The following is a 15,769-nucleotide window of genomic DNA, read 5'->3' as shown; positions in this document are numbered from 1 at the left end:
TATTCAAATCCTTTGTCCATATTTTCACTGAGATATCTGTCACTGTACTATTGAAGTGTTAAGAATTCTTTATGTATTCCAGGGGTGGCTGGATGGCTCAGTCAGTTAAGCATCTGACTCTTGATTTCTGTTCAGGTTATGATCTCACAGTTCATGGGATAGAGCCCCAAGTCAGGCTCCACGCTCTTAGTGTGGAGCCTGCTTAGGATTCCTCTTTCCCTCTCTCTCTCAAAATAAATAAATAAACATTAAGGAAAAAAAAAGAATTCTTTATGTATTCCAGATATATGACCTTTATCAGATATATGAGTTACAAACATTTTCTTTCATTTTTGTGGGCTGTCTTTTCACATTCTTTTTTTTTTTTAAGTTTATTTATTTATTTTTGAGAGAGAGAATCCCAAGCAGGTTCCGTGCTGTCAGAACAGAAACCAACACAGGGCTCGATCTCAGAAACTATGAGATCATGACCTGAGCTAATCAAGAAAAGGATGCTCAACCAACTGAACCAACCAGGCACCCCTGTCTTGTCATTCTTGACAGCATCCTTTGATGCTCAAACATTTATTTTGATGAATCCCAATTAACGTATTTTTCTTTTGTCACTTGAGCTTTTGGTACCAGACTGAAGAAACCTCTGCATACTCTAAGTACACAAAGATTTACTCCTATATTGTCTTCTAAGAGTTTTACAGTTGTGGCTCTTAGACTTAGGTCTATGATTCATTTTAAGTTAATTTGGGGGGAGGGGGTGGCACCTGGGTGGTTCCGTTGGTTAAGCATCTGACTCTTGATTTCAGCTCAGATCATGGTCTCACCGTTCATGAAATCAAGCCATACAGTGGACTCTGCTGACAGTGCGGAGCCTGCTTGGGATTCTCTTTCCCTCCCTCCTTCTCTCTCTCAATATAAATAAACATTTAAAACAAGGCATTTTGGAGCACCTGGGTAGCTCAGTTGATTAAGCATCTGACTTCAGCTCAGGTCATGAACTCACAGTATGTGGGTTCAAGCCCTGCATCGGGTTGTGTGCTGAAAGCTCAAGAGCCTTGAGCCTGCTTCAGATTCTGTGTCTCCCTCTCTCTCTGTCCCTCCCCTGCTTATGATCTGTCTCTCAAACATAAATAAATGTTAAAAAAAACACAAAAAACAAAAAAAAAAAGAATAGGAGAAATTCATGAATTTGGTAAGGGAAGCAATTTTCAATTCCTAAGAAGAGGTCGCAAACTCTGGTCCACAGCCCCATTCTGGTCCAAGTGAGTTTTTATAAAGTTTTACTGGAACACAGTCATGCCCATTCATTTACTTATTATTTATGGCTGCTTTCACACTAATAACAGAGCTGAACAGTTAAAACAGAGATAATATAGGCTTCAAAGCCTAAAATATTTACTACTGGCCTTTTCAGAAAAAGATTGTAGACCTCTGCTCTAGAGACATTTTCAAATCAAAAGATACACTTACTAACTGTATAAAGTACAGTCATTACAGAAAGTAATAAAAAAATACTCTCAATAAGATATTGATATTTTGTCAATCATACACAGCATGTTAACATGATTCTTTTAAATAATTCAACTTTGGGGCACCTGTGTGGCTCAGTTCGTTGAGCATCTGACTTCGGCTCAGGTCATGATCTCAAAGTTCATGAGTTTGAGCCCCTCATCGGGCTTGATCCTGTGAGCACAGAGCCCATTTCAGATCCTCTATCTCCCTATCTCTCTACCTCTCCCCTACTCATGCTCTCTCAAAAATAAAAAATAGTTTTTAAATAAATAAAAAAATAATAATACAACTTTGTAAGGTCTTAAAACTTGCATAAACATCTTACTTTGGGTAGATTTAATCCTAGGTACTTTGCATGTTTTGCTGCTATTAGTTGTTATTTTAAATGACCTCTTTTCTGTTTGTGGTATATAGAAGTAGTTTATTTTTTAATATTTATTTAGTTATTTTGAATGAGAGAGAGTGAGTGCAAGTGGGGAAGAGGGGCACAAGGAGGTGGGGGAGGTGGGAGAATCTTAAGCAGGCTCCACGTCCAGTGTAGAGCCTGATGTGGGCCTGGATCTCATTAAAAATCAAGAGTTAGGAAACCAAAAAAAAGAAAAAAAATCAAGAGTGAGACATTTTGCCAATTGAGCCACCCAACTAAGCCACCCAGGTGCTCCAGAAATAGTTGATTTTTTAACATACTGATCATATAGATCTAGCATTCTGCTGAATGCCTATTATCGATGTCTATAAAATTGTTTACATTTTCCATGTTAACAATCATAACATCTCCAAATAATGACTCTTTGCCTCTTTGTTCTCATTTATTAAACATTTTAGCTATTTTTCTTGTCTTAGTGTATTTGTTAAAAATTCCACTAAAATTCTAAATAGAAGCAATGGTGGTGGCTATTTTTGTTTTTTGTCTTGTTTGTGATTTTACAGAGACTGCTTCTAACCTCTTACCATTTGAGAATATTATTTGCTTCCTGCTTTTGGTATATACTCTTTACCCTTTACCATGTAAGGATGTCTCTCTTGAATTTTAGTTTTTCAAGGCTTCCTGTTCTTTCCTTTTTAAAATCATGAATGAGTCCATGTGCTTTTCCAACTCTGCATGGAATGAATCTATTTCATAAGAGCCAGAGATCAAACATACTTCTTTGCTTTATCATTTTGAGTTGAAAATTATGAAATAGATTAACTAATAATTGTAGCTGCAAATAAACACTGGCAAAATCACACTGTTCCTTCACTTCAACTCTGAAAATACTATATATTTTTTAAAGATTATTTGTTTATTTCTGAAAGAGCACATTAGGTACAGCAGAGAGGGAGGGAGACAGAATAAGCAGCAGGCTTCAGGCTCTGAGCTGTCAGCACCGAGTTGGATGCAGGGCTCAAACTCATAAACTGTGAGATCATGACCTAAGCTGAAGTTGAATGCTTAAGTGAATGAGCCACTCAGGTGCCCCACTAAAAAAATTATTAAAAAGAGAGAGGAGGTTACATTTTATAGCACACAATATCGAACTTCCTGGGAAACTAACAGTATTCCAAACATTCAGGATTTTGTTAGTAAAGATCATTCACATCCTTTTTAAAATTTAATTATAATTTTAATTATAAATTTTTATAATTATAATTATAAATGATTATAAATTTTAAAATTTAATTATAATTATGTTAAAATTATAACCATAAGTGGTAAAGTAGCATCCTACCAGAAAAGCCCAGGACATTCTAGTGAAAAGACATTTATAAACACTTCCTCTAGTAGAGAAAAAGTCTTAAATGAAGTTCTGGTCCCTGTTATTAAGTACTCTGCAATTTAAAAATATGTTTGGATGTGCCTGAATGGCTCAGTCAGTTGAACATCTGACCCAAGATGGGCACAGGTCATTATCTCACAGTCCTGACATCAAGCCCCAGGATGGGCTCCATGCCAAGTGTGGAGCCTGCTTAAGATTCTCTCTCTTCCCTCTCTGTCCCTTCCCCCACTCATAATAAATAAACTTAAATACATACATATATATGTATATATACTTGGTAATTCCTCTCACTTTGCCCTTTAACCATTAATGAATCACCTTATTGTAGAAAGTACCTTATTCTGTAGAGTACACTGTGCCTGGTTGATTCATCTATATGGAAGACATGATTGGGCGGATACCAGATCCTTTCTGTTTCACTCATTAAAGCAAACATACTATGATACACAGGTGTGACTCCTAGGAAAGAGGTAAAAAAAGAAATGATTACAGATAGCAACAAGTTCATTTTCACACATCTGTAATGTTTGTTTGTAACGTTTGTAATGGAGTTGAAATAACTCTTAATCAGCACAAATGCGGTAGCAGCTGACATCTTTTGGTTTAGCATGACTTACAACTGAATTCTTAATTTAATCTTTTCCCCTACGTTTTAAAACGTGATTGCTGGGACTCTTTCAAGTAGATTTTTAAAAACATTTTACCCAATTTTTTTAGTTGTCTTGAAGAGAAAGGCTGATTCAAATTTGTGTGTGTTTTAACTGACAATGAGGGTATCAACTAAACTATTTAGAAGTCATTGAATACTTTTAAGAGAAAAGCACAACAGTTATACTTTTAAATGTCAATTTTTACACAGTGCACTAGTAACTATATTTTCTGCACCTTTTTAAACTTACAAGGAAAAAATTTACGTGTCACCTTAAACTGCAAGGGTATATGATTTTTTTCAAAGATATTTTCGAAGGTACATTAACAAAGGTCTGCAGACTACTGGACTTTTTAAAAAACATACAAAACAAAAAGCCACACAATTAAATAATGCACACTATTTCCCAGCACATATAGAACATTCACACACATACATATCCCAATCTTTTGGAGTCTAAGAACAAGTCTCCAAAGTGTCAGAGAATAATCACTATGTTCTCTAACCACACTTCAACAAAATAGAAATGAATACTTAAAAAATTTAAAAAAAATTTTTTTAATTCAAGTTAGTAATCATACTTAATCCTATATATTTGAAAACATAAGCCTCACAAAAACAAATGTATTTTTATTCTAGTAATGTTTTCATTCTTTTCCACTGTAGACAAAAATGACACCAACTCAATACAACGACAATAAAGATATAAAATTTTTATTTAAATTATCAACACAACTGTTTACTTATAGAAATGTAATAATTTCAGTAAGTTACATATAAAAACAGTATTCCATAACAACTTTTAAATTATATGCTTGCATTCATTCTCATATTTACACATACTTCTCATTATCTCAGAGATTATAGGAGAAATTATAACAAATTAAAGAGTATAGTGAATGATTAATAACATGTATTAAAAATTATGGAATATAGCTAAAGTGATACTTAAGAGGGAAAATTATAGCTTTAACCTGATTATATCAAAAGATAACAAAAAATGATCTAAGTTATCTAACTCAATACATTAAAAAACAGAATTATCTAGATGACAGTTGAAAATGGGATAGAGTAGAAGTTAACAGAATAAAGATTCAAAAAGGAAAATCAAGAAAATAAAAGCTGATTACCTGCAATAACTAACAAAATAAATAAGGCTTTTTCAAATCTGATCAAGAAAAAAAACGCAAATAAATACTGATGATTTTTTAAAGGTATAATTGGAGCACCTGACGCCAATATATTGGCTTAGTCAGTTAAGTGTCCCACTTCGGCTCAGGTCATGATCCCACAGTTCATGACTTCGAGGCCCAAATCAGGCTCTGTGCTGACAGCTGAGAGCCTGGAGTCTGCTTCAGATTCTGTGTCTCCCTCTCTTTCTCTCTGTCCTTCCCCCACTCATGCTCTGACTCTCTTTCTCTTTCAGAAATAAATAAACATCTTAAAAAATTAATTAAAATGTTTTAAAAAGTATAATTATAGGTTATGAAGACAAAAAGAAAATAAACAATGCCAATAAATTTGAAAATGTAGACAAATGGACAATTTTAAAACTGTATGTAACTTTAAAAAATGGGTTCAAAAATAAAAATCTTCAGGGGTGCCTGGGTGGCTCAGTCAGTTGAGCATCCAACTTCGGCTCAGGTCATGATCTCACAGTTCATGAGTTTGAGCCTGCCCCCCCGCCGTGAGCTCTGTGCTGACAGTTTAGAGCCTGGAGCCTGCTTCAGATTCTGTGCCTCTGTCCCTCTCTACCCCTCCCATGTTTGCACTTCATCTCTTTCTCTCAAAAAAATAAATAAACATGTTAAAAAAATTTTTAAGGATGGGGCGCCTGGGTGGCTTAGTCGGTTGAGCGTCTGACTTTCACTTAGGTCATGATCTCGCGGTTCGTGGGTTCGGGCCCCGCGTCGGGCTCTGTGCTGACTGCCAGCTCTGAGCCTGGAGCCTGTTTCGGTCTGTGACTCCCTCTCTCTCTGACCCTCCCCTGCTCACACTGTCTCTCTCTCTCTCTCTCCTAGAAATAAATAAAAAAACATTAAAAAAAAATTTTTAAGGAAAGGATTAAAAACTTCAAAAGAACTAGAGTCATTAAAGAAACAATCTACCTACTTACAAAAATAAAGAAGAAGAAAGGAAGAAGAAAGAGAAAGAAGGAATAAGAAAGGATAAACCACTGAGGCCCAGATGAAATTTATATAGGAGTTCAACCAAACATAAAAGACAATTCCAATCTTCAGTATACTATTACAGAGAACAGAAAAAGAGAGAACAGGCAAACTAACATACTTTGTACGTTTAGCTTGATCATGATCCCAAAACCAGCCAGACATCATAATCGAATAGTCTCACCAAAACAGACACAAAAATCCTAAATATTTTAAATATTAGCAAACCAAATCCTGCAATTATTCTTAAAAAACTAAGATAAAGTTCATTTATCCTATAATAGCAGAAATGGCTAAATTGGAAAAATGTAATTCTTCATAATAATGAATCCAAGAAAAATCTGAAAATGGCAAAATGATATATTTGAAAAGTTGTGTGGTGACTACAGTGATATATATTTTTCCATAAGAAGTATTACTTGAAATATTTTATAACAAAAAATCAGAATTAAAAGAGCAAAATAAAAAAGTGAAAATAGCAAAAAAAGGATGTAAATTATTCACAATACAGCAAATACATGATTAGTAATCATTAAAAACAATTAATAAACATGTGAGAGAATGGTAAGACTTAGTGTTGAAGAAAGCATGAGTTAAAATTACGTGAAATCACTTTATAACCATTCAACTAGCAAAAACAAGAGGGATAACACCTAGGGCTGATAGGATGGTAGTGAAAGGGACCATGTTACATAATTGCTAGAAATATCAATTGGAATAGATTCTAAGAAAGTATTACCTATATAATTTTGAAAAGTCAATGTCAATAAAAATTTAAAATAAATGTTTAAGCAATGTATTCCTAAAAGTACAGTAAAGTAGTAAGAAAATGTAAATTCAAGAACTAAAAGTATGAAAAAAATTATGGTAGTACAATCCATAGAGTGGAATATTAGGAAAATAAATAAAAAGAATTAGTTACTAGTACAAAAGTACCTGGCTTGAATAGATTTTTCATAATGTATGTTTTCATATGATAAAAAGAAGCATACAATATGATTCCATTTTATAAAACAATAACCTCTAACTCTTAGTGACTGTGTGTAGAGGAGGTAGGGGGATTGTGTTTCCATATGTATTTGAGAGACAGAGAGAGAGAGAGAGAGAGCAAGCATGAGCAGGGGAGAGGGGATGAGAGAGAGAATCCCAATCAGGCTCCAAAATGTCTGCAGATCCTGACGTGGGGCTTGAACTCACGAACCATGAGACCATGACATGAGCTGAAATCAAGTCGGGACACCTAACCCACTGAGCCACCCAGGTACCCCTAAAATGTCAAATTCCTAACAAAGGGATTATGAGATGTGCAAAGAAACGGGAAAGTGTAATCCACGCAAAGAAAAAAGGAAGGCAACAACGTCTGTTAGAAAACCCAGATGTGAGATTTGACAAAGATGTCGAACCAATCATTACAAACATGTACAAAGAACTAAAGGAAACCATGATTGCATAAATAAAGGAAGAATGGTATCAGTGAAAATAGCACAGTAGGTAGCTTCAATGGTCCAATCTTCCACAGAAACAAAAAAAATTAGCAAAAACTGTCAAAATCAACTTGATGAGAACTTTGGACAATAGTCAAAAACATACAGCAACACAGAAATTGTTGAATCAGGAAAAGGGAACAAAAAACAGGAAGACAATTTTGCATCATTTCTGTTTTCCCTTATCCCAGTCTCCTCCCTGCTCGAGGAGAGCTCAGAGATGGCAACTGGTGTTCCCAGTGTGAAACTCTGTTTATGCAACTTTAAAAAGCCAATTTTATCTCTTTTGACCTAACAGGAGACTGGAGACTGACAGAACAACTGTTATAAAGGCAGGTTAACCTGTGTTGCACCTAACTAGGAACTTCCTTAGGGCAGAAAAGCAGCTATGCAAAGGACACCCCTTGAAGCATTTTAAGGCAACAAACAACATGCTGCCACCTGGAACAAAGGTTTAAAGTTGAGGTAAGAAACACAAACACACTGAAAGCCAAAGAGAAAATGCTGGGGAGAGAGTTTCTTTAGGAAACTAAAGAACTGAAAAGCACACATGTATACTGAAAATGGAAAAGCCACAAGCATGCCCAAAGAAGGACACTTAAGAGAGACCTAAGCTTTCACCTCAGACTAATCTTTAGGCTTAACACAAGCAGGAAAGAAAGGCTAAGGCAAAGTTGCAAACAGACTGACTAAACACTAAAGGAGTAACACAAAACAGAGCCAATCTGCAGACTGGAAGATTTTTTTTGTTGTTGTTATTTTCATTTCTCTTGGCTCTCAAATTTTAAGGAAATCTCTGTATAACAAAACCTGACCACTAATTAAAGAAACTGAGGCTTAAGAGACTATAAACGAAAAAGAATATAGACTTTATAAATATACTTTAGAAAAGTCAATAAACAAACAACTACCACCCAAAACAAGTGACAAAAACAAAGGAATGGAGAAGAATCAGATTTCTAGTTACTAGATTACAAATTTGAAATGGCCAACATTTCAAAGTTCAACCAAAAATTATAAAAGCAGCCATAAAAATAAGAAAGTATTCGCATTCACAGGGAAAATTAAAAGAAACTGTCCATAAGGAGCAGAGATATAGGATTTACTAGACAATAACATTAAATCAGTTGCCTTAAATGTAGTTGAAGGACTAAAGGAAGCCAGAGACAAAGTGCTAGAGGAAACTAATAGAGGGATGTATCAACAAGAAGAAAGTATCAAGAAAGCCATGGACCATATAAAAAGTAAAAGTGTGGGGCAGAAATGTACAGTAATTGACATTCAAAGTTCACTAGAGAATTTCAAAACCAGATTTAAACAGACAGAAGAAAGGATCAGCTAACATGATGACAGATCAATTCAAATTACCTAGTCTGAAGAGCGGGTATGGAAGAACAATGGACAAAACCTAACAAACCTGGGGGCCACCTCTAAATGTACCAACAAACACATTACGGGAATCCCAAAGGAAGAAAAAGTAGAAAAAGGGGCAGAAAGAATACATGAAGAAATAAGGTCCAAGCCTACAAATCTGATGAAAGCCATGAATCCAGAAATCCAAGAAGCTCAGTAACTTCCAAGATGGATAAATGCAAAGTGATACACACCAAAACACATTAAAATCAAATTCTCAAAAGTCAAAAAAAAGGAGAGAACCTTGAAAATAGCAAGAGAGAAGTGATGCATTACATACAAGGAATACTCAAATAGGAATCCTCAATAAGACTCTCAGCCAATTTCTCCTCAGAAACCACCAAGATCGTAAGGCAATGGGATGACAAAGTGTTAAAAGAGAATACTGTCAAATAAAAATTTTATATCTGCAAAATGATCCTTCCAAAATGGAGAAAGTAAACATTCTCAGATAAATAAAGTTAAGGGAGTCACCTAATAAACCTGCCCTATAAGAAATATTCTTAAAGTATAACTGACAAGACATCAGACAGCAAATCAGAGCCATATAAAAAAACAAAACTCTGATAAAAGTAACTTCATACATATACAGAAAAACAAGTAGTATTGGATTTTTACCGTAATTCCTCTTTCTTCTCTACATCCTTTAAAAGACAAATACTTAAACCAATAATTTATGCAAATGGACAATGTAAAATGGTACAATTAATAAAACAACAACATAAAGGAGAGAAGGAAAGATGTATACAAGCAGAATTTTTCCATACTTTTAAAGCTAAAGTGTTATTTATTCAAAATAAATAGTTACAAATTTAAAAAATAAAGTGTAATCACTAAGGTAACCCTTAAAAACATAATTTTTAAAATATATAGAAATTAAAATGAGAGAGTAATCAAAATGATATAAATAAAAGAAAACATAAACACAAAAGAGGACAATAAGAGAGAAACCAAGAACTAAAAAGGACATGAGACATTAAAAAGAGAGAGAGAGAGAGCAAAATGGCAGAGATTAGTGTTCCTTATCAGTAATTACTCTAAATGTAAATGAATAAAACTGCCCAATTAAAGGCAGAGACTGGTAGAATGGGTAGGAAGCATGATCCAAGTATATGCTGCCCGTAAGACAGTCCATTTAAATCTAAAGACATTTAGGGGTGCCTGGAAGGCTCAGTCGGTTAAGCATCTGGCTCTTGATTTCAGCTCAGCTCATGATCCCTGGGTTCATGGGATCAGGCTCTGTGTGGGACTCTGTGCTGACAGCACAGGGTCTGCTTGGGATTCTCCCTCTCTCTCCTCTGCTACTCTCCCCTACTAATGTTCTCCACTAAAAATAAAATAAAATCTTTAAAAAATAAATTAAATAAGTAAATAAATCTAAAGATATTTTAAGTTGAAATGGAAAAGATGGAAAAATATAGCCCATGCAAATAGTAAGCAAAAGAAAGCTGGGATGGCTATACTAATATCAGACAAAACATTTTAAGTCATAAGCTTACAAAGAACAAAGAACATTATGAAAACTTAAATCCTTAAGAAAATGTAACAATATAAACATATACATACCCAAAAAATTAGCCCCAAAACACGTAAACCAAAAACTGAAAACTGAAGGGAGACATGGACAATTCAGCAATAATACCTGAAAACTGAATATACCATTCTCAATAAGACAGAAAAACGGGCATCTAGTTGGCTCAGTTGGTTAAAGCGTCTGCCTTCAGCTCAAGTCATGACCTTTTGGTTCATGAGTTCAAGTCCCAAAAGGGACTCTGCACTGACAGTGAGAAGCCTGCTTGGAATTCTCTTTCCCTTCTCTCTCTGCCCCTACCCTGCTTGTGCTCTCTCTCAAAATAAATAAACTTTAAAAAAAAGTGTTTTAAAGACAGAAAAACGAGACTGAAGAATAAGAAAATAGGGAATTTGCATTGTGCTATAAATCAAATAACAGACGTATACAGAATATAACCCCACAAAACCAGAAGACACATTTTTCACAAATGTAAATGGAATATTCACAAGAATAGGCCATATGTTAAGTCACAAAAGAAATATGAATACACTTATAAGGACTGAAATCATCCAAAATATCCTCTCTGACAAAAATGGAATAAAACTAAGAACCATAACAAAAGGAAAATCGGAAAATTCACAAATATGTGAAAATTAACACAATCTTGAACAACGGGTCAAAGAATAAATCACAAGGGAAATGAGAAAATACATAGAGAAAAATAAACGCAAAAAACCCAACATATCAAAATACTATTTTCAGCAAAACCAGAGGACAGAGGGAAATTATACTGAAAACATCTATACTAAAAAAGTATAAAGATCTCAAAACAATAACCTCCCTAGACATCATAAGTAACTTTGAAAAAAGTAGACTAAACAAACCCTATGCCAATAAAGAAAGAAAATAATCAACACTATAGGAAAGAGAATATAAAAACAATTAAGGGGAAAAAAAGAATGAAACCAAACACTGGTTCTTTGGAAAAAATCAAGAATTTTGACAAGTCTTTAGCTAGTCTAAACAAGTAAAAAGATTCAAATTACCAAAATCAGAAAAGAAAGTTTTGCCAACAATTAGATAACCTATATAAAATGGAAAAGTCCCTAGAAACACACAAGCTATCAAAACGCATTTAAGAAGAAAAGCAGAAACTACAAACAGACCTATAAAAAATAAAGATATTAAATCCATAATCAAAAACTTCCAAACAAAGAAAAGCCCAGAACCAAATGGCTTCACTGGACAATTTCATCAAGAATTTAAAGAAAAATGACAATAAATCTTTCTCAAAACCTTCCCCCCCCCCCAAAAAAAAAAAAACATGAAAAGGGAACACTTTCTAAATTAATTAGGCCAGCATTACCCTGATACCAAAGCCAATCAAAGACACTACAAGAAAACTACAGATCAAAATCCTTCATGAATATAGATGCAAATTTCCTCAACAAAATAGTAGCAAACCACATCCAGCAAAATATTAAAAGAATTATACACCATGTACAGGTGGGATTTATCCCAGGAATAAAAGGGTGGTTTAACATAATAACCAATGTGATGAAAGAAGAAAAAAACAAATGATCATCTCAATTTATACACAAAAAGTAAGTGACAAACCCTGTACTCTTAATGACTTAAAAAAAAAAAAAACTTAACTAGGAATTGAAGGGAATTTCCTGAACCTGATAAATAGCACTTATGAAACACCCACAAGTAATATCATAATCACCAGGGAAATTGTTAAAATCTATCCCTAACGTCACAAACAAGACAGGATGCCTACCTTCACCACTTCTATACAACACTGCAATGAGAGTCCTAGCTGGAGCACTTAGGTAAGAAAATTAAAGGCACCCAAATTGGGCAGGAAGAATCAAAACTGTCTTTATTTGCCCATAACATGATCTTATATAAAGAAAATAGTTAACAATCCCCCCAAAATCTCAAAGCTTATAAATGAAGTCAAAAAAGTTAAAGGATATAAGATCAACTGGTAAAAATCAGCTGTATTTCTATACATGAACCATGAACAATCCAAAAAAGAGTAATAAAAACAATTCCATTTACAATAGCATCCAGGTGAATAAAATGCCTATGAACAAATTTAAGAAGTAAAAGACTTCTACACTGAACACTATAAAACACTACAGAAAAAAATTCATTAAGACCTAAAAAGACAAAAAGATATTTCATGTTCATGGACTGGAAGACTTATTCCAATGAGATACTAGTACTACCCAAACTGACCTATATATTCATTGCAATCCCTATAGAAATCTCAGCTGTGTTAACTGCAGAAAGTAACAAGCTAATCATAAAATTAATATAAAAATTAAAGGGACCAGGGAAGATCAAAACAATTTTGAAAAAGAACAAGAAAGTTAGAAAACTCACATTTTCTGATTACAAAACTTACTACAAAGCTATAGTAGGGGCGGCTGGGTGGCTTAGTCGGTTAAGCGTCCGACTTTCACTTAGGTCATGATCTCGCAGTTCGTGGGTTCGGGCCCCGCGTCGGGCTCTGTGCTGACTGCCAGCTCAGAGCCTGGAGCCTGTTTCAGTCCGTGACTCCCTCTCTCTCTGACCCTCCCCTGCTCATGCTCTCTCTCTCTCTCTCTCTCTCTCCTAAAAATAAATAAAACATTAAAAAATATATATATTTTTTAAAAAGCTATAGTAATGCAGAGAGTATGGTACTGGCATTAAGACTTATAGACCAATGGAACAGAATTGAAAACCAAAAACAAACCCACTCATCTATGGCCAAATGAGAGTTGGACAAGGGTTTGAGACTACGGAGTATGGGAAATCATAGCCTCTTCATCAAATGGTGCTGTGATTTGCATGTAGATATCTATTTGATACTGGCTTCTTGCACTTCATGTAATATTTATAAAGTTCATCCATGATGTAACATGTATTTGATACTATTTAGCTGAATATTATTCATCCATAAAAGAATAATGTACTAATACATGGTACAACATGGATGAACCTTATAAACACCACACAAAGTGGGGGAAATCAGTAACACGTATATATTCACACACAAAAGAATGACAGTGGATCCCTACCTCAAACCATCAGAAAAAATGAACTCAAAGGGGAGTAAAACTAAAATTATGAAACTCCTAGAAGAAACTGCAGGGACAATTTTTCATGAACTAGATTTGGTAATGGATCCTTAGATATGACACAAAAACACAAGCAATAACAACAAAAATAAATAAGACTTCATTAAAATTAAAGATCTTTGCTTCAAAGAACACTATCCAGATCCAGACAGTCAAAAGGCAAAATGAGAGAAAAGATTTCCAAGTCATACAGTATTTGATAAGGGATCTAGAAAATATAATTATTAACAACTCCATAACAAATAAACACTTTTAAAGTGGACAAAGGATTTGAATAGAATTTCTCCAAAGAAGATACACAAATGCCAGTAAGCAATGCAAAGATACCCAAAAGAATTGTTTATCAGAAAAAAATATACATCAAAACTACAATAAGATACCACTTTACACTCATTAGAATGGATATAATTTTTAAAAGGTCATATAACAACAAGTGTTACTAGGGATGTGGAGTAATCAGAACTCTCACACACGACTGGTGTGAATGTAAAATGGTGTACTCACTTTGGAAAACAGTCTGATAGTCCCTCAAAAACTGAAGCACAGAGTTACAATGTGACCCACAATTCCACTCCTAGGTATATATGCAGAAATGAAATCATCTGTTCACGCTCTACACAATGTTCATAGAAACATTATTTATGATAGACAAAAGGCTGAAACAGCCAAAATGTCCATTAGCTGATGAATGGTTAAACAACACATGGTATTATCCATACAGTAACATACTATTCAGCCTTAAAAGAATTAAGTACAAACAGATGTTACAATATGGATGAACTTCATAAAAATTATGAGTTTAATGGTCTGGAGTTTCTCTTCAGATAATATAAATCTTTCACCTTCTACTAAAGATTTCCTTGGGGGAAATTATATTCTTATATAATTCCCCAGTAACAAAGGTCATATTAGGTGACCCCATCTGTATGAAATATCTATATAGACAAATTTATGAAGACAGAACACAGATTAGGGGATGCCTAAGACAGGAGAAGGAAGAGGGGGTGAGAGAATGATAGTCAATAAGCACAGAGTTTCTTTTGGGGTGAAAAAATGTTCTAAAATTGGCTGGTGATACTAAAAATTACTTAACTGTACACTTTTTTTAAGTGTGAAATATATGATACGTGAATTATTTTATCTATAAAACTTTTTCCAAAAAATACAATGAGAAACCACTTCACACCCACTAGTATGTCTATCATCAAAAAGACAGGTAATAACAACTGTTGATCAAGATGTAGAGAAATTGGGACCTTCATACACTGCTGTTGGAAATGTAAAATTATGCAAGTACCTTGAAAACATTAGGGCAGTTCCTCAAAGGATTAAGCACAAAGTTATGATACAACTCAGGAATACAACTCGTCACAAATATACAAATTCCTAGAGATATAAGTAGATTTGTGGTTGGGGGAAGTTTGGGAAGAAATGGAAAATGACTGCTGATAGGTACGAGGTTTCTTCCTGGGGGTGGTAAAAACTGACATGACAGATGTACAGCTCTGTGAATATATAAAAATACTGAATTATTTAAGAAAAGAAGGAAGGTGAAAGAAAAGGAGAAGACAAATTCAAGTTCTTTTCAAGTTCATAATATACCCATTCCATTCAAACAGACTCAACAGTCTTAACTCATTCCAGCATCAACTCAAAAGTCTAAAGTTCAGTCTCATCTGAATATCAACTAAATCGTATTTGAGTGAGACTCAAGACACATTCAACCTGAGGCAAACTGCACTCTGGCTGTGAATCAGTGAATTCGAACAAAAGGGAGAAATAGAAAATAAAAAGAGTGACAGGTCCCAAGCAAGTCTAAAACCTAACAGGGCAAATTCCCTCAGATCTTAAGGCTCTAGAATAATTGTCTTTGACGGGATACTCTGGTGTCAAGGCCCACTAGGGCAGAGGTCTTGCCTATAGGACATACCGGGGCAGTTCCTGGATGCAGCTTTACCCGGCAGAGGCTGGGCCCCAAGGCTCCAGGCAGCCCAGTACCTATGGTTTTGGGTGGCTCCATCCTTTGAAATCCAGGTAGAGGCGGCCATGTGCCCTGGGGCTGTGCACTCTCCCCCGCTGGAAACAACACACCCCATCAATGTCTGCTGCGGCACCCTATGGCTCAGGGCCTGCAGTGCCCTCCAA

At 34.8% G+C, this 15,769-nt stretch overlaps 1 protein-coding gene across 2 annotated transcripts in view; it reads right to left on the bottom strand.

Annotated features, from left to right (window-relative positions):
• Positions 1 to 15,769, bottom strand: part of JAK2 (Janus kinase 2) — a 124,990-nt gene that overhangs the window by 61,270 nt on the left and 47,951 nt on the right. For both annotated transcript variants that reach the window (XM_039230807.1, XM_039230808.1), the window contains exon 3: positions 3,599 to 3,722. In XM_039230807.1, coding sequence (XP_039086738.1) covers positions 3,599 to 3,722 — 124 coding nt within the window. The remainder of the gene's footprint in view (positions 1 to 3,598; positions 3,723 to 15,769) is intronic.

This window comes from Hyaena hyaena, unplaced genomic scaffold (assembly GCF_003009895.1).
Source record: "Hyaena hyaena isolate Hyena2069 unplaced genomic scaffold, ASM300989v1 scaffold_51, whole genome shotgun sequence".
NCBI classification, from domain to species: Eukaryota; Metazoa; Chordata; class Mammalia; order Carnivora; family Hyaenidae; genus Hyaena; species Hyaena hyaena.
The sequence above is the reverse complement of the archived record's forward strand: the minus strand, read 5'-3'. Positions and strand labels throughout refer to the sequence as shown.